The sequence below is a fragment of the Bubalus bubalis genome, chromosome 7 (genome assembly GCF_019923935.1).
Source record: "Bubalus bubalis isolate 160015118507 breed Murrah chromosome 7, NDDB_SH_1, whole genome shotgun sequence".
NCBI lineage: Eukaryota > Metazoa > Chordata > Mammalia > Artiodactyla > Bovidae > Bubalus > Bubalus bubalis.
Genome location: NC_059163.1, coordinates 20,284,108 through 20,302,603, shown reverse-complemented (window position 1 = coordinate 20,302,603; position 18,496 = coordinate 20,284,108). Strand labels below are relative to the sequence as shown.

At 43.2% G+C, this 18,496-nt stretch overlaps 1 protein-coding gene across 3 annotated transcripts in view; it reads left to right on the top strand.

The window, feature by feature from the left end:
- ENOPH1 (enolase-phosphatase 1) overlaps positions 1–18,496 on the top strand; it is a 37,970-nt gene extending 19,474 nt beyond the window's left edge. For all 3 annotated transcript variants that reach the window (XM_025289831.3, XM_025289830.3, XM_006072893.4), the window contains exons 2-6: positions 7,429–7,530; positions 9,249–9,451; positions 11,217–11,349; positions 13,908–14,031; positions 17,404–18,496. In XM_025289831.3, the coding sequence (XP_025145616.1) occupies positions 9,327–9,451; positions 11,217–11,349; positions 13,908–14,031; positions 17,404–17,543 (522 nt within the window). In that variant the 5' untranslated portion in view covers positions 7,429–7,530; positions 9,249–9,326 and the 3' untranslated portion in view covers positions 17,544–18,496. The remainder of the gene's footprint in view (positions 1–7,428; positions 7,531–9,248; positions 9,452–11,216; positions 11,350–13,907; positions 14,032–17,403) is intronic.

Below are 18,496 nucleotides of genomic sequence, written 5' to 3'. Positions count from 1 at the left end.
TCAAACCAGTCAAGGGAAATCAACCCTGAATACTTGTTGGAAGGACTGATTCTGAAGCTGAAGCTCTAGTATTTTGGTCATCTGATGCGAACAGTCGACTCCTTGGAAAAGTCCCTGATGCTGGGAAAGACTGAGGGCAGAAGGAGAAGAGAGCATCAGAGGATGAGGTGGCTGGTTGGCATCACCAATGCAATGGACATGAACTTGGGCAAACTTCAGAAGATGGTGAGGGACAGGGAGGCCTGGCATGCAACAACAGTTTGGTACCATAGTACCTATCAGACTGTAATTGTTGGCTTTTAAAAATAAGCATCTTGAAGGCATTTTATTAGTTTTTCTTGATAGATGCTCAATAAGGATGTTGAAAGAATGGATAAAATCTTCACAGTTGAGTTATTTGCCCCATATACTTTTATGTTGTACAATAACACTCACACTAAAATAGACTGTTCAGTCTGCTAACCTCCCAACTCCAGTTACCCTGGGTTCTAACTTCATTGTCTACCTTTGTGTGCTTTGTCAGTGCAGAGGGGAGTTTTATGTATAGAGGAAAGAGGCAAATTGGATGATCAGAAGTTCTAAAGTGGATTCTAATTTCTGAAGCTTCTCCTAAACAGGATTGCTTGAAATCTGGGCCTTTTATTTCTGTGAGTTCCCCGAGGAACAGGTCTGTGGTCTATCACTCCATTATCAGAAATGTCTGGTGGCACTTCCCAGATGGTGCAGTGGGTGGGACTCTGCTTCCACTGCAGAGGGTCCGGGTTTGATCTCTGGTCTGGGAACTAAGATCCCACATGCCGAGCAGCCAAGAAGTAAATAAAAATAAATATAATTAGAAATGTGTGGCACTCAGTAAGTCCTCAGTAGATGTTGAAGGAATGAATTGGTTTATCTTTGTGATTTGTTCTCTGGGGACTTCTCTGCTATCATTTGTCACTAAATTGGGGTAAAGGTGATCTTGCTGTGTTAAAATGTTTGTGCTGGAGTATATAATTAGTGGTAAGGAACTGGGTGTTTTCATCTATCTAATTACCTCTAGTGACCGCAGTGACTTTGCTTGGTATTATCATCGCCATTTAGCAGATGAGAAAATATCCTCAAAGAAGATAAGTTACTCGAACACAGTTGGTGAAAGAAAGAGGTAGAACCCAGGCTTGGCATACTGCCCGGAGTCTGTACCTGCTCTCAGGATTAACAGGCTCTTGATGAATTGTTCTTGGTACCAATAAAGCTGGATATAGGAAATTCGATTTTGTGGAGCCCAAAGAGTATAGCACTGTATGCCTTTAAAAAGTTTTTGAGGACTTCAACTCTGAGTGGCCCTGAATCTGACCAAAAATTTCCCCTGGGGAGTGTTTTCAGTTGCTTAGAAGTTGGGGAATAATGGAGGCAGGATGCTGGAGGAGAAGGACCAGATGAGAAAGGTATAGCATGAAGGATCAGAGTTGGTTTGCTTTTTAAATTGTAACACATTTAAAATAAGCAAGGATAAAAACTAGTGCAATAACTGCACCCACCACAAAGCTAACTAAACTTTCATATGATGTTTATTTCAGATCTTAAGAAATCATTACAGCTATACCTGAAGCCCTTGGTACATCCCACTTTGTATTGGTTTTATTCATATGTTAGAGTTTCTGTTCATATTGATAAATAGAAAATTTTAGTACATTCATTGTTAACTGCTAAGTAATGTTATAGAGTGTGAATATGCCCTTATATTCTCTAGCTGATGATGATTTAGGATGTTTCCATTAATTTGCAGCCTCCCCAGTGTGACAGTAAGCACTTTTTTTGCTCCTCTCTGCACATGTGTCTGCCTAGGAGAGGAAGAGCTGTGTATGTGCACCTTCCTTCTGCCATATCTTCTCAGATGGCACCCTCTCAAGTAGGGGCTGGTTTACAGTTCTGCCATGTTGCATGAGTGCAGGAGAGATGCTAAGCCCGAGAAAGGAAGGCAGGAGGAACATCCTGGGAAAACTTGACTATTTAAAGAAAGTCAGAAATATATGGGAAAGGGTAAAGAATGCCTGCCAATGCAGGAAACACGAGTTCAGTCCCTGGGTCGGGAAGATCCCCTGGAGAAGGAAATGGCTACCCACTCCAATGTTCTTGCCTGGGGAATTCCATGGACAGAGGAGCCTGGCGGGCTACAGTCCACGGGGTCACAGAGTTGGATATGCCTGAGACTAACACTTTCCCTGGTGGTCTAGTGGTTAGGACTCTGCCTTCCAGTGCAAGGGGTGCAGATTTGGTCCCTGGTCGGGGAACTAAGATCCCACATGCCACAGGGTGTGGCCAAAAAAAACCCAACACAGCATTGTAAATCAACTATACGTCAATTAAAAAAAAATTTTTTTAAAGAAATATATCAGTACAATAAAAGGAATCTCTTGCAGAAAAAAAAGCTATTAATCTTAGCTCATTTTCCTTCTTTAAGATCAAGAGTGAGTTTTTATTGAGCTTAAACAAAGCTTTTATGTCAAATATGCTGAAAATTTTGCCTGCTCACACTGTTTGTATGATTCAGAATCTGCTGAGTGCTACTGGAATGCCACATGAGAACAAGCAAAACTGAATGACTTCTTTGTTTTTACTGGGGCAGGTGAAATTTGAATAACATAGTATGAAGAGTCCTACCATTTAAAAAAAAAAACAAAAAACCCATAATAATTTTCTTGTGTTGTGTATTTTCTTTTGGGAGTGCAATTTAAGTTGAACTTAGAATTGAGTCTTCTGAAATTAAAAAAAAAATCTGATTATGGAGCCAAGCCTTTGTTCCAGTCAGAAAAATTCTATACCCACCAAAAAAAAACCCACATGGTTTTGTTCCTAACAGTCTGCTAACTATGTCCTAATCATAGCATCGCTCGGGCCTGTTAGCAGGAAATAAAATAAAAAGTTGTTTGCTAGCTTCCTCTTTTTGTTTTTCAATTGAAGAATCACAAACTTACAATATGAAATCAGTTTCAGGTGTACAACGTAGTGATTTAATATTTCTGCACATTACAAAATGATCACCATGATTCATTTCTATCTGTCACCATACAAAGTTATTACATTAATATTGACTGTATTTCCTATGCTGTTCAGGACATCCTCATTTATTTTATAACTGGAAGTTTGTACCTCTTAATTCTCTCCATCTATTTTGCCCATCCTCCACCTCCTCCCCTTCAACCAGCATCTTTCTTCTCTTTTGCCCTTGGTCACTCTTGTAATAGTATTACTAGTTAAAATCTCACAATCCAGAAGTAATAAGGAGGAAGTGGGAAGGGAGGGAGAGGACACAGATGAGTGGTTTTCAGCACCAAACTGGGTGATGGGCTGGTACTAGCTAGCACTAGTCTGCAGAAGCCAGCCATTCTGTCGGGCGCAATGACCCTGTGATAGCACGTGCTGGCGCTTCATGAATTGGAGCCCATTCTTATTTTACAGTAAGTGAGCCCGCTTTGCAGGGACGAGGATTGCTTTCCTTCAGTGCCTCTGCACATCCCCAGGTGATGCAGAAACATCTGAAACCCCCCGGCTTCTATCAGATGACCCTACCGGAGCCTTTTCCTACCCACACCATTCTCTCTGTGTGGAATCCTCTCCTCTCATCTTCAGATTAAGCCTATCTTCTTTTGGTGGTTCTCAGAGTTCTTATTCTCAAGATTTCTTTGTATGCTTAAAATTTACTGAGTACCACCTGCCCTGGTGGTCCAGTGATTAAGAGTCCAGCTTCCAACACAGGGGACGTGAGTTCAAGCCATGATTCGGGAACTGCGATCCCATATGCCTCAGGGAAAGCCCAAGACCCACAACTGAGACCCAACAGAGCCAAATAAAAACAATAAATATTTTTTAAAAATTACTGAGGCCCCAAAGAGCTTTTACGTGGGTTATACGGATCAACATTTACCATATTAGCAGTTGAAACAAATTTAAAAATACTTGTTCATTTTAAACAATCAGCCCCTTTACTTTGTTAACATTAATAAATAATATATGTGTGTGTGCACTAAGTTGTGTCCGACTCTGTGACACTATGGATCATAGCCTGCCATGCTCCTGTGTGCATGGACTTGTCCAGGCAAGGGTACCAGAGTGGGTCGCCATGCCCTCCTCCAGGGGATCTTCCCAACCCAGGGATCGAACCCCCATCTCTTACATCTCCTGCATTGGCAGGTGGATTCTTTACCACTAGTGCCACCTGGGAAGCCCCAATAAATAATATATTTTTATGAAAAATATTCCCATTCCTTTGGAAAATGTAGCTAGAAGACTTTTAGACAGTGTTTTGCATTTTGTAAACTGGCTAGGAAAATGGTTGGATTCTCGTCTACGTTGGGTCTCTTGTAGCATCCTCATTGGTAAAGTGGAAAAGGCAAATGATCTTAGTATTTTTATGAAAATAGTTTGACCTCGTGGAGCCCCCTAAAAGGGTTCCCAAGAGCCCCAGGACTCCTGAATCTCACTTTGAGAATCGTTACTTTAGGTCTCAGTTCTGGGGTCACTTCTCCAGCAAAGCCTTCCCTGACCTCCCTCACAGGTCAGACTTTCCTATTTTATGCCTTAGGGTTATACCTCTGGTTTGTACCATTTATTAAAGTACCATCTTTAATGTTCTATTTCTGCTACTTGGCTCCTTGAGATTCAGGATCCTGTATGGGTTTTGCTCAAAGTTATATCCTCAGCCCTTATGCAAGGGCCTGCCCCTGTGCTGGGCATTCAGGACATGTTTGAATAAATAAATGAGTAAATCAGTTTAAATAAGCAGACTTCTTGGGTTCAACTTGATTATAGATTTTCCCTTGAAATGTAAGGCCTTGTATGAATTGTCTACCTGGTGTCTGCATTCATGGCATCTGTTCATTTCCTTTTTTCCCAGGCTGATCCTTGCTAAAACTGTTGCAGGGCCATTACACCCTGGGTCTGCCAAGCATTCTGTTCATGCTCTGTCTCACCCATTGCACCGCATTATAGTTCCCCCACCCCCCCCACTCATTTTTTTAAAAGTAGTATTTTTTTTTTTATATCTATTTATTTACTTGGCTGCACTGGGTCTTAGTTGCTGCATGTGGAATCTAGTTCCCTGACCTGGAATCAAAACTGGGCCCCCTGCATCGAGAGCTTGGCGTTTTAGCCACTAGACCACCAGAGAGGTCTCTTTATTTATTAAAAAATTTCTCTAAAGAAAGATGATCATGAGATTATCATGATTTTTATTTTGTACGTTTCTGTATTTTCCGAAATTTCTGTGAACAAACCTGTGTTAACTTTCAGATGAGAAAAGAGAGTTATTACACCTGGAGGTGATGTATCACAGTGTAGTTACTACACCTGGAGGTGACGTATCCCAGTGTAGTTATTACACCTGGAGGTGATGTATCACAGTGTAGTTACTACACCTGGAGGTGATGTAGCCCAGTGTGGTTATTACACCTGGAGGTGATGTATCACCGTGTAGTTACTACACCTGGAGGTGATGTATCCCAGTGTAGTTATTACACCTGGAGGTGATGTATCACAATGTAGTTACTACACCTGGAGGTGATGTATCCCAGTGTAGTTGAGGAAGTTTCATGACCCCATCTGTGGCCCTTTGCATACTCCTCACTCCAGCGTAACTGCCAATTTAGTATCTGTTTTAGATATTTTCCTTTTTTGTCATTTCATTATAAATGGAATCATACCTTATATGGTTATGTGTCAGATTTCTCTTACTTAGCATGATGTTTCTGAGGTTCATCCATGCAGTAACATGTATCAGTATTATGTTGTATGAATTTTCTGTTTACCCATTTGCCAGTTGATGGCCATTTGGATTGTTTCCACTTTTTCACTAGTATGACTCATTTCCTGGTGACTTGAATAGTAAAGAATCTTCCTGCAATGCAGGAGACCCAGGTTTCATCCCTGAGTCGGGAAGATTCCCTGCAGAAGGGAATGGCTACCCCCAGTATTCTTGCCTGGATAATGCCATGGACAGAGGAGCCTGGTGGCTACAGTCCATGGAGTCACAGTCAGACACACCTGATTGACTAACACTTTTCACTTTTTCATGACACATTCACATCCAGTTCTTGTGCACAGTTTTCATTTCTCTTGGGATGGAACATTGAATGGAATCATTGGGTCATATCATACACTGTTGAACTTTTAAAGAAACTGCCAGACTCCTTTATAGAGTCACTGCATCATTTTATCCCCCCCCTCTTGCCCCCACCCCAACTAGATTCTTGAGAAACTTATTGAGAAAAGGGATTGTGACTTGTTTATCTTTTCAGTCCCCTTCTCCACGGCTCACTAGCCTGTCTTAGCATATGTGTGCATGCTAAGTCGCTTCAGTTGTGTCCTACTCTGTGTGACCCTATGGACTGTAGCCTGCCAGGCTCCTCTGTCTGTGGGATTCTCTAGGCAAGAATACTGGAGTAGGTTGCCCTGCCCTCCTCTAGGAGATCTTCCCTACCCAGGGATTGAACTCATGTCTCATGTCTCCTGCATTGACACGCAGGTTCTTCACCACTAGCGCCACTTGGGAAGCCCCACTTAGCATATAGTTGACACTTAATTTTTATTGAATGTGTCACATTGGATTTGAAAAGACACACATGCTACAATTACAAGTAAATATAAAAATTTTGACCTAAGAGAAATCATGTTCCCAGTGCATGGGTTACTTACAGGTTCTTCATTTCTCAATTGTTTTGCACCTCAGAATGTATAGGGTGGATGGTATGGAGGAGCAGAAAGAAAGTCCAAGAGAGGGGATATATGTATGCATATGACCGATTCACTTTGTTGTACAGAAGAAACCAACATAACATTGTAAAGCAAGTATACCCCAATTAAAAAAAAAAGAATACATAGGATATTCTGTAGGTGTTCTGATTTCCAAACAGGAATGAAGGTGATCAGGTATTTTTAAAATGTTATACGTGGACATCATTCTGTAAGCAGACATTTGTTGTGTCCAGGTCCCAGGCCCTGTAGTGTAAACTGGATAGTCTTGATCCCTACCCTCAAGGACGTGTGGTCTAGCCATCTGGTTTAGGAGTCAGCCGGCTTTTTCTGTAAAGGACTGAATACTAAATGTTGAGATTTGAGGGCCATATGGTCTTGGTTACAAGTATTCACCTTCTCATTGTGACCCCAAAGTGGCCACAGACACCCAGTAAACTAGTGAGTGTGGCCATATTCCAATACAGCTCCGTTTACAAAAACGAGAGGAGACTGAACTTGGCACATGGGCTGTAGGTGCTGACTCTTGATCGAGTTCGTTCGTTTCTCTGTCTCTTCTATCCAGAGCAGCAATTTTCATATTTTCAATGAAACTTTCAGTGTCTTATTTGCTAGAATTAGGTGAGGTGAGATTGTTGAAGAACTTGATCTCATGCAAACTAAAAGCTAATGCTTGTTTTTTTCTTTTGCACTTTTATCTAGGACATTTTATTTCCTTACGTCAAAGAAAATGTTAAAGAGTATCTGCAGACACATTGGGAAGAAGAGGAGTGCCAACAGGATGTCAGTCTTTTGAGGAAACAGGTTGGGATGTTTCTGTTCCCTTGCTTCTACATTCCCAAGGGTGTTAGAGCTGCGGATGCCTGAAGGCTTAGAACATGCTCTGGGCTTATTTTAAAATAAGCGCTCTAGATTCACAGGGCATGGGAGTTGCCGTGACTTGCCTGCTTAGGAATCCACATCATTAAACGGCCAGATGATGGCAGTTTATTGTCTCCACAGTTGCCTCTTTCTGGAGCTGTTTCAGTTGCATACAAATATCACGTATTTATAAATAAACGAAATCATTTCTGGGTGGAATGCAGGAAGGTCTTGTGCCATTTCGTCGCATTTTTCATGAATGTCTCCTTGCAACCACACTTCATCACCTCGTTCTCCACTGTCTCCTCCCCACGGCATAAGGCCCGGCTGCCCAGCCACAGAACTCCTGGGCCCGCATCTCTCACCCCAGCTCACTCTCGGCCCAGTCTTCTTTTTTTTAGTTAAAAAATTTTTTTATTTATTATTTATTTTATTTTTTGGCTGCACTGGGTCTTCATTGCTATACAGGCTTTTCTCTAGTTGCAGTGAGCAGGGGCTACTCTAGTTATGCAAGAGCTTCTCACTGCAGTGGCAACTTCTCTTGTTGCAGAGCATGGGCTTTAGGGCACGTGGGCTTCAGTCGTCACACCTCCCGGGCTCTGGAGCACAGGCTCAATAGTTGTGGCTTACAGGCTTAGTTACTCTGTGGCAAGTGGGATCCTCCTGGACCAGGGATCGAACCCATGTCTCCTGCATTGGCAGGCGGATTCTTTACCATTGAGCCACCAGGGATGCCCCTCCGCCCAGTCTTTATACCTGCCTTCAGTCGCACATGCTCTGTTCTGCTCTGACACCTACCACTGTGCTCTGTGGAACTCCTCTTCTGTTGTTTTTCTTATTAAAATTGCTTCACTGGCAAAGGTCTTACTGTGCAGAGCAAACTCTCTGGCGATTCTTTTTGGAGTTAATTTTCTACATGGGAGAATGTGGGAGGCTCTGTAGGTTCTTTCATGTTAGGAGTTCGGATTGAAGAGAATCACAGCCTTTGGGGCATGGGGCGTTTGGGTTTGTTGAATTTTCCACATAACTCAGGGTTAGTCTGAAACATTCCCCTCTTCACCTTTTTGGTGTCTCAGCACTTGTTGTGGAAACATACATATGTCTTCCCCTGTTGTAGTACATGAATCATTGCGTCTTCAGGGGTTTGGCATATACATTGTCACAGGCTCAATAGCTATTAGGGTTTGTGAGATGTGGGCCGATTGCAGGAGACTGTATGTGAACCAACCCCAGGCATCGCTTCACTGGTTTCTTTTCACTGAATTCCAGGCATAAACTAAGCTTTTCGTGATTTCTTCCTCAGTCAGTTATAGTGCAGAGAAAATGATCAGATTTAACTGAAGCCCTGGTTTGATCCTAGTCAGTGAATCAACAAACCAGGTCTTATAACATTTTATCATTTTGTGCTCTTTCTTGTCACATACAACATGCCTCTCAAACAGTTTTAAGTTTCAGCTTCAGTGATGCAGAAAAGCTGTTTTAAACTTATTAACTATAATCCACTGTTTTTTAGGAATCATTCATTTTAGTCCCAAAGCCTAGGATACTTTAATTTGTGACGGTGCTCGGAGCTCATGGTAGTTGGGGAAGGTTGGTCTGCTTGTTTTCAGGTATCGTTTAAGGGATCTCTTCACAGATCGTGTTGTTGATGACTTTTAAAGGCTGAAGAGGACTCCCACCTGGATGGGGCTGTTCCGATCCCGGCAGACTCTGGTAACGGGGCGGACGACCCGCAGTGGATGATCCAGGCCGTGGTGGATAACGTGTACTGGCAGATGTCCCTGGACCGGAAGACCACGGCACTGAAGCAGCTGCAGGGCCACATGTGGAGGGCGGCGTTCAAGGCTGGGCACATGAAAGCGGAGTACGTAGCTCCTCAAGAGACTCATCACTTTATCCACCCCCTAAAGCAAATGCATTTCCAACTAGTTTTCTCTCTCTAGTGCAAGTTGCATGACTTTCAAAGTAGCTAAAAAATCAGCATTCTTTTTACTCCAACGAGTGAGTGTGCTTTTTTTTTTTTTTTTTTTTTCCAAAGCTGGGATACATTTAGTTCACCCAGCTAAATTGCCCAGGCCTATATCTGGATTGGTGTGGTGGTTGGAAACTTTTAACCCCAGCCTTAGAAAATGGCAACTTCCGTGAGCTCAGTCATACCCGATCCTTAGGGTATGTGTGCCAGCACCGTTGGGTGCTTCCCGGGACTGTGACGATTACCGGCTTCTGCTCCACTGGGGAAGCGAGATGCTGTGAAACGATGCACCTTCCACCGCGAGGTTCCTCCGCCGGCAGTGCCGCTTTTCCACAGACCCTGGGGTCAGAGCACTCCTGCCGGAAGAGCCTCGTGAGTCCTGTGTTGCTAAGAGAGTCTCAGTAAGTCACATCTATTAGTATTTTAGGGCACTGCCTAATGTAAAGCCTAGGATCCAAGACTGTTACTAGCTGCTTACATTTCTTTTTTCTGTCGATTGAGATGCCGTTCCTTTAGGTGCTTTACAAGGGGGCTTCCACCTTTTAAGGATGCTTGAGAATTTCAGGATAGGCCAGTGATGTGGAAGTCAGTATCAGTTAGTTCACGTTGTAAAATACCCAGTGGAGTGGAGCCAGGAGACCATGTAGAGGAGTCAGCTCTGCCTTCTCACAGTCTTAGTTCCTTAATTATAAAACCAGGAGCCTGAAATAAATCATCTTAGACGTCTGAGCCCTGCTTTGGAGCAATATCAGTCTGTAGATTCAACATAGAATAATCCTGCCTCTGAGTGAAAAGTAACATATGAAGTAACTTACAATTATGGGAACTGGTTTTGAACTAATTGTCAATCCCTTTCCTTCAATTTGTGTAATGTATTGAGTTGTGTTTCATCCAGCAGAAGACTTCTCTGACATTTTCCAGGTAATCCTTTATAGCAGACTGGTTCCACCTCCCAGGTTTCTTGTGCTGCTCTTTTCACCCATTTCCTGTGATGTTCCCTCCCTGAACAGAACACATCGTAAAATTGGTGAACAACTTAGTGTCAGGACCCAGAAAACCAGACACGACGCTTTGCTGATCAGCAGATGTGAGGTGGTACATGTCTCTTAACTGATTTGTTCCATACTTTTTTTCTGTAGAGTAAAACTTGAAGTTTTCTTAGTTCTCAAGAAATGTAGTTCTGTTTTCTAGCTAATCAAAGACGAATAGCTTTGAGCCCCCCCGATTTTTTTTTTTTAGTTGTTTGACTACAGATCTTTCTAAAAGCATTTCTGTGCTTTCTTAAGGCACACTGGACATAACCTTTTCTGGTCATGAACTAATCAAAGATTACACAGCACTACAGTATTGCTCTTTTTTGCTTTTTTGAATTCCTTAGGACTTTAAACATTTGTTTTCTTATTTTATCTCTCTGTCCATAATCACTTTTACTGTCATAGGGTGACTGTCCCCTCTCCACTGAAACTGCTTCTAATCTATGACCGTGGCTCTCTGGGGGCGTGCTCATGACATCTGCAGGAGCTCACAGCCTCGTGGAGGTGCTTTCCCTGGTGTCCATTTGCACACAAATAGAGAAACTCGTGGCAGCTGTGTGACTGGTTTTCATCCGGCTGGAATAACCTCTTCCTGCGTTTTGCCTCTGTGCTCTTCCCTCTAGGTTCTTTGAAGATGTGGTTCCGGCCGTCCGAAAGTGGCGAGAGGCTGGGATGAAGGTGTATGTCTATTCTTCAGGGAGCGTGGAGGCGCAGAAACTATTATTTGGGCATTCTACAGAGGGGGACATTCTTGAGGTAGGTGGCCCGATTCCTTTGTTTTCTGGACACGTCAAAGCATAAAATAGTGGCTGTGAATGCTACAGTTATAAACTAAGTCAGCTTTCAGGTAATTGCCTTTACATATGCTGTGCGAGCTGAAAAAAGTGGAAAAAACGGGGAATACATTATGAAAGGGTGAACTGTAGCCCTGGTCCCAGGCTTTGTACCACTTTGTAGAAGTTCTTACACTTAGCTGCCCATAAGGAACCTGGGAAGTTTGTTAAGGATGTAGATCCCTGGGCCCCACTTCGTAGTGCATCTTGACTCAGAAGGTCTGGGGTGAGGGTCATGCATGTGCATTTAAAAATATCCACCCCAAGTGATTCTGGTGACTAGTATTAAAACTAGCTATATGTATATAGCTATGTATATAGATCGACCTGTCTGTCTATATATCCATCCACATCCACATTTATTCATCACAGATAAATAAGACCTGAGTTAGCTTATAAACCAGCTATCTTGTCAATATTAGAAAATTGTCAGCCCCGAGGAAGGGAAGCCGATGGCTTTTGGTTGTTGAAGGTGTCAGGTAGGACGTGTGATAGCGGCACGTAACTTTGTGGTGGTGGTGTAGTCGCTAAGTCGCGTCCAGCTCTGGCAACCCCATGTGGGGTAGCCCGCCAGACTCCTCTGTCCATGGGATTTCCAGGAAAGAAATACTGGACTGGGTTGCCATTTCCTTCTCCAGGGGATCTTCCTGACCCTGGGTCTCAGAAAAGGGCACACAGACTTCTGGAGTGCCTGAGAGCACACGGCGGTTTCATTTGTTCCCAGTACTTAGGAGACAGGTTTTATTTTAGCAGAATCCTCATTCTTCTCAAAGAGAACTGGCGATGTTATTGCACAAAATGACTTAAGGCCACCTATGAACACCTCTTGTACCTGAGAAAGGCCTGGCTAGCTTTTCTGTCCCACTGTCTTTGCGCCCCCTGGTAGGCAGGATGGTCATTGGAAAAGGGAAAGAAATGCTGAGTAACTGAATACAGGCCAAACTTAATGTTACACAACAGTTTACTCAGCTAACTATTATTTTAAAGTAAATATTTATTGACCCTTTACCATATGCAGAGAAAGGTTTGGCTTTGAAGATTGTCAAAGTCTATTTTACTTTCCTTCTTTTCATCTTGGTTCTAAATCAAATATTAAATAAAATGCTTTCATTGATAAAACCCTTTCATTGTTTGGTAACTATTCTCCTCTGAATACAGATTTAAGCTTCTTTTTTGCTATCTCTGATAAAACAATCAGGTCATAGGAGACAGGACATAATAATTACCTACTAGGTTCAGTAATGAATACTTTATTCTCCACTTGCTCATTGTGAGACAGACTTGAGAAAGAAAATATGCAAAACCATTCTTAACTTTAAAAATCATAATATTAATACACCTTAATTTCTTTGAGTGATTGTTTTTAGTTTGAGTGTTTTTAGTTAGGCTTATTTTTAGTTTGTGAAAAGTTCTGAAAATATTCAAGACATCCCATTATATAATGTGTGTGTTCACTAAGTCATATCCAGCTCTTTGTGACCCCTTGGACTGTAGCCCACCAGGCTTTTCTGTCCATGGGATTTCCCAGGCAAGGATACTGGAGCAGGTTGCCATTTCCTCCTCCAGGGGACCTTTCTGACCCAGGGATCGAACCTGCAGTTCCTGCATTGGCAGGTGGATTCTTTACCAGTGAGCTACCTGGGAAGCCTACCACTATTACTGCTCAAAAATGATAGATAAAATATTGAGTTGGATAGAATTTCAAAATGTTTTATTTAGAAAATCAAAGTTTCTTGGAAGTAAGATAACAGCTTACTAATGAGGCAGGTTAGAGAAATCCGATCATGCTGGCATCAGAAGGACAGTGTGGAGAACCTTCTCATCAGAGGTGAAACCCAGTCCGTAAGTTGTTTGAGTCCATATAGTATTGTAATGGTAGAAAGTAGGGCATATATCGGAGAAGGCAATGGCACCCCACTGCAGTACTCTTGCCTGGAAAATCCCATGGACGGAGGAGCCTGGTAGGCTCCAGTCCATGGGGTCGCTAAGAGTCGGGCACGACTGAGTGACTTCACTTTCACTTTTCACTTTCATGCATTGGAGAAGGAAATGGCAGCCCACTCCAGTGTTCTTGCCTGGAGAATCCCAAGGACAGAGGAGCCTAGTGGGCTGCCATCTATGGGGTCGCACAGAGTCAGACACAACTGAAGTGACTTAGCAGCAGCAGCAGCAGCAGGGCATATATATGTAAAACACTTTGGATATAAAACTGAAAATGAAAGAAAGCCGAAAAGATTACAGAATGATCTTATATACATAGAATCAGTAGTTTTCTTCTTCCAGATGTTTATTTCTATAAAACCTTATTTTATTTTTCATAGCCTCCACAAAGTTCTCTATGAAGTAGACCTACAGGGACTATTTCTTGAGTGGATGAAGTGACTATGATTGTTGAGTATTTCAAAGAAAAGGGATGAGAACCAGAGGGGCTGGGTGGCACACGTGCTCATAGCATCCTTCTTTCCCCTCCTGTGTGTTCAGCTTGTGGATGGTCACTTTGATACCAAGATTGGACACAAAGTGGAGAGTGAGAGTTACCGAAAGATCGCCAGCAGCATTGGCTGTTCAACCAACAACATCTTGTTTCTGACGGATGTTTCCCGAGGTGAGTAACCTGACTTCTTGGATTGTACGCTCCAGGTTGGGAGCTGAGCCTGGCACTGGAAACACTTTGCCTTCATAAAGAAGGTTTCCATGGGGAGCCATGAGAAATGAGACAGGTTTCTAATGGAAACAGTGCAAATAGATGCTTACAGACAAAACTTGCCCAGTGGTGATCTTAGTAAGAGATCTAATGCTAAACGGTCATTAACCAGTGTCAAGTCCCACGTGGACAGTGATGACTCAGCTTGGTTGAGAATCTGGGTTGCTGGTCAAGAGGACTGTGCTTGAGGCAGGGGTGCTTGGGAATTGTGCTTAGAAACTCGGGGTGCGTGGAAGGCAGCGCCTCTGCTGCTGAGTGAGTGCATCTGAGCAGGGGGGTGTGGAGCACTCTTTTTCTGGGGGGTGACAGTCCTTTCACAGAAGGTGGGAACATAGAAGAGACAGCTCTGCCCCATTTACTTTTAGTACTCAGAGTGATAGTTTGCTAGTTGCTTAGTCGTGTCCAGCTCTTTGCGACCCCATGGACTATAGCCTGCCAGGCTCCTCTCTATCTATGGAGATTCTTCAGGCAAGAATATTGGAGTGGGTTTGCATTCCCTTCTCCAGAGGATTTTCCCGACCCACAGATCAAACCCAGATCTCTTGCGTTGCAGGCAGATTTTTCACCATCTGAGCCATGAGGGAAGCCTGTCACCCTTAAATTAATGCATTCTGTTGCTGTTTCCCACAGGTTGAGAAACTACTGGGGATTCTTATTACAGCAGATCTGAATCCAGAGAGTGTGTTTCAGATTCTTGCCCTGTCTGCCCCGTCTCTGGCCGTAGACCTGAGTCCTGTCTCCAGTCCTCCACTGTTCGCACGTGGATTTTATGTCTGCTTGCAGTGCCTCCTCTCTTGCCAGTTTTCCTTCCTTGAAATTTCCCCACACTCTGTGCAAAGGAGTCATTTGTTAAATTGCGGGTCCTGATTCGGTAGTTGCACACTGAGGACCTGAGTCATTGCATTTTTAACAAGCTTCTAGGTGATTGCCACACTGCTGGCCCAGGGCCACTCAGAGCAGTGGTGCTCCAGAGCAGGAGTTGATGGTAGTGTTCTGTAAAGGCCAGACAGTAAATATTTAAGGCTCTGCAGGCCATGCAGCTACTCAACTCTGGTCTTCGAAGTGCAGAAGCAGCCATAGACAGTACAGAAGTGAGTGGGCCTGGCTGTTTCCAGTAAAACTCTGTTTACGATAACAAGCGGTAGGCCACCATTTGCTGACCTTCGTTCTAGAGCATAGCCCACAGAGTCTGACACGATTTCAACTGTAGCTCTACCACTGGCTAGCTCTCAGTTTTCGTATCAGTAGAATGGGTATGGTCATATAATGCTAATTACCTAAGGATTGTTGGAAAGATTTAGATGGGAATGGAAGCTCCATGAAGACAAGACCTTCGTTTTGTTCCTGTTTCTGGTCTTAGCATAGTACCTGGCACGTAGTAGCTGCTAATTTTAACATAAGGGATTAGCTATTATCTTTCAGATAGAAACAAAAGGAGGAGGGGATTGTAACCCAAGACACGTTGGCGATAGCCCCCACAATACGTAGCTTACTTGGTTTCATCTGACTAGTCCTGTTTGTTTGTTTGGGTCTTTGTGGCTTTGCTTGGGCTTTCTCTAGTTGCGGCGAGTTGGGGACAGTCTATGGTGCACGGGCTTCTCACTGCAGTGGCGTCTCGTTGCAGAGCACCGGCTCTAGCGTGTACAGGCTCAGTAGTAGTGACATACGGGTTTGTTGCCCTGCGCCATGTGGAATCTTCCTGGATCAGGGATCAAATCCATGTCCCCTGCATTGACAGGCAGATTCTTTACCACTGGACCACCAGGGAAATTCTGACTAGTCCTGTTTTTATTTCTACCTATCCATGCTATGGGCTTCCTTGGTGGGTCAGATGGTGAAGAATCTGCCTGCAATGTGTGAGACCTGGGTTCAATCCCTAGTTTGGGAAGATCCCCTGGAGGAGGGTGTGGCAGCCACTGCAGTATTCTTGTCTGGAGAATCCCCATGGACAAAGGAGCCTGGTGGGCTGTGGGGTTGGAAAGAGTCAGATATGACTGAGTGACTAAACATATCCATGCTGTCACTGATCTTAAAGCACTCATAGTCCAATGAGAAGAGAGACAGCAGGTAATAACATGTCAGGTCATATCATCCTGTGCATGCTTAGTTGCTTCAGTCATGTCTGACTTTTTGTGACCCTACGGACTGCAGCCCTCCAGACTCCTCTGTCCATTGGATTCTCTAGGCAAGAATACTGGAGTGAGTTGCCATTTCCTCCTCCAGGGGATCTTCCCAACCCAGGGATCGGACGCACATCTCCAATGTCTCCTGCATTGGCAGGTGGGTTCTTTACCACTAGCGCCACTTGGGATGTCCCTCATATTGTCCTGATGGAACTAAATACGAGGAGCACCGAGGATGCTCTAATACAGATGGTGGTGGCTTTAGAAGATAGAATACTTGAGCTGAATTTCGAAGAGTAGGAATCCGCCACGCAAAAATGGTGGGCAGTCTAGCCAAGGCTTATGACATCTTTGGGCTCCAGGTATAAGTAGGTGTTTTAGGCTGATTAGATCCTGGGGTTCTGTTTGTCCCATATCTGTTTAATTGGAATTATTCCTGACAGCCCGTCCTCTGGGAAACAGCTCAGGTCTCTGGAGGACTGATGGGAGGGAATGGAAGAAAGCTGTTGGCAGGACATGGCTCTGTCTTTGTACGTTCATAAGCACTTAATAAAGCTCAGAAGTCTGGGATACACCGTCCTCCTAGTCTGTCAGTACAGTTACGTATTTGAAAAAAATGTTTTATGGAAAAATTAAAACTATTTAAAACAATAATTCTACCCCCATGTGCCTTTTTTTTTTTTTTTTTAAGATTATTTAGTTATTTGACTGTGTTGGGACTTAGTTGCAGCATGTGGGATCTAGCGCCCTGGCCCCCTGCATTGGGAGCTCGGAGGCTTAGCCACTGGACCACCAGGGAAGTCCCCATGTGCCTGTTTTTTAGCTTCAACAATTACAGAATTTGGGCCAGATTTCTTTCTTTTTTTAAGATTTTTTTTTCTGAGACGAACCTTTTTTTTAAGTCTTTGTTGAATTTCTTAACTATAATGCTTCTTTTATTGTGTTGGTGTTTTTGGTCACAAGGCATGTGAGATCTTAGCTTCCTGACCAAGGATCAAACCCCCTCCATTGGAAGGCAAAGTCTTAACCCCTGGACCATTAGGGAAGTCCCGAGACTTATTTCTTGCGTTCCCACCTCCCTCTGATCACTTTGAAGCAAATCCCAAGCACCCTGTTCTACTGTTTCTGACGCGTGTTCTGCTTCTCGCAGAGGCCAGCGCTGCTGAGGAGGCGGACGTGCATGTCGCTGTGGTGGTGAGACCGGGCAACGCAGGGCTGACTGATGATGAGAAGACCCACTTCAGCCTCATCACATCCTTCAGTGAACTGTACCTGCCTTCCTCAACCTAGAGGAGGAGCCCCGAGGAAGACCAGGCTGTCTTCACAGCGTCGTCCCTGTCGTCTAGTTTTATTCTAACGGTAAAAGGCATTTGCTTAAAAAATACAGATATAAACACACACGGAAGGTTTGTTAAGTGTGTGTATGTTCAAATTTCCTTTCACAAGCACATAGTGGAAAAAGAGTCTCAGTTCAGTGAAAAGGAGACTTATTTTAAAGATGCTCTATATGTAGAAATTGTTTGGGACCACAACTCTAACCCTTATGGAGGGCGACGTATAGTTGAGAGAAGAAATTATGACTGAACAGGTCAAATGTGTTAATGTTTATCAAGTCATGAATCAAAATAGGTTGGTTTGAGTGGTTTCTCAGAAGCCTTGTTATTTTGAAACTAGAAGTATTTCAAAGACATTCCTAATAATAATCTACTTCCCCTTTTAAATTGTGAGTTTAAGATTACAACAACCTAATTTGAAACTATTAATCTCTCTGTTTACAAATGACAAAGCTATTTGTTTCTGCTCCAGAAGAGAGCAGAGTTGGGAAAGAAAATGCATGTGAGTCTTGATTAACCAAGTGTTTATTACTTAAGAAACTTGCTGATCATTGTGGTACCCACAGCAAGCAGTTGCCTTACCAGCGGAAAAGATGCACTAATGTAACAGCTAAAATAGAAAGGTGCTTCCTAAGGTTTAACCAAACAGCCCTAATCTTGCCCCTTGTTACAGATCAGAGATGCCCAGCTAACTACTTCTTAGTACAGTTTGAGAACCTATGTTAATTCCTGTTCACTATTAAAAAATAAATGGTTTACTGAAATTTGTCCAAAAGACCTAGAGCCCTGATATCTAATATGAAGTGGATGCAAGAAATGTAAATTTTATAACAGCATTATTTATCCTGGTTCAGCCTAATGGGATGTCATGTCAGTTTCATATGATTAATAAAAGCATTTTCTTCTTCA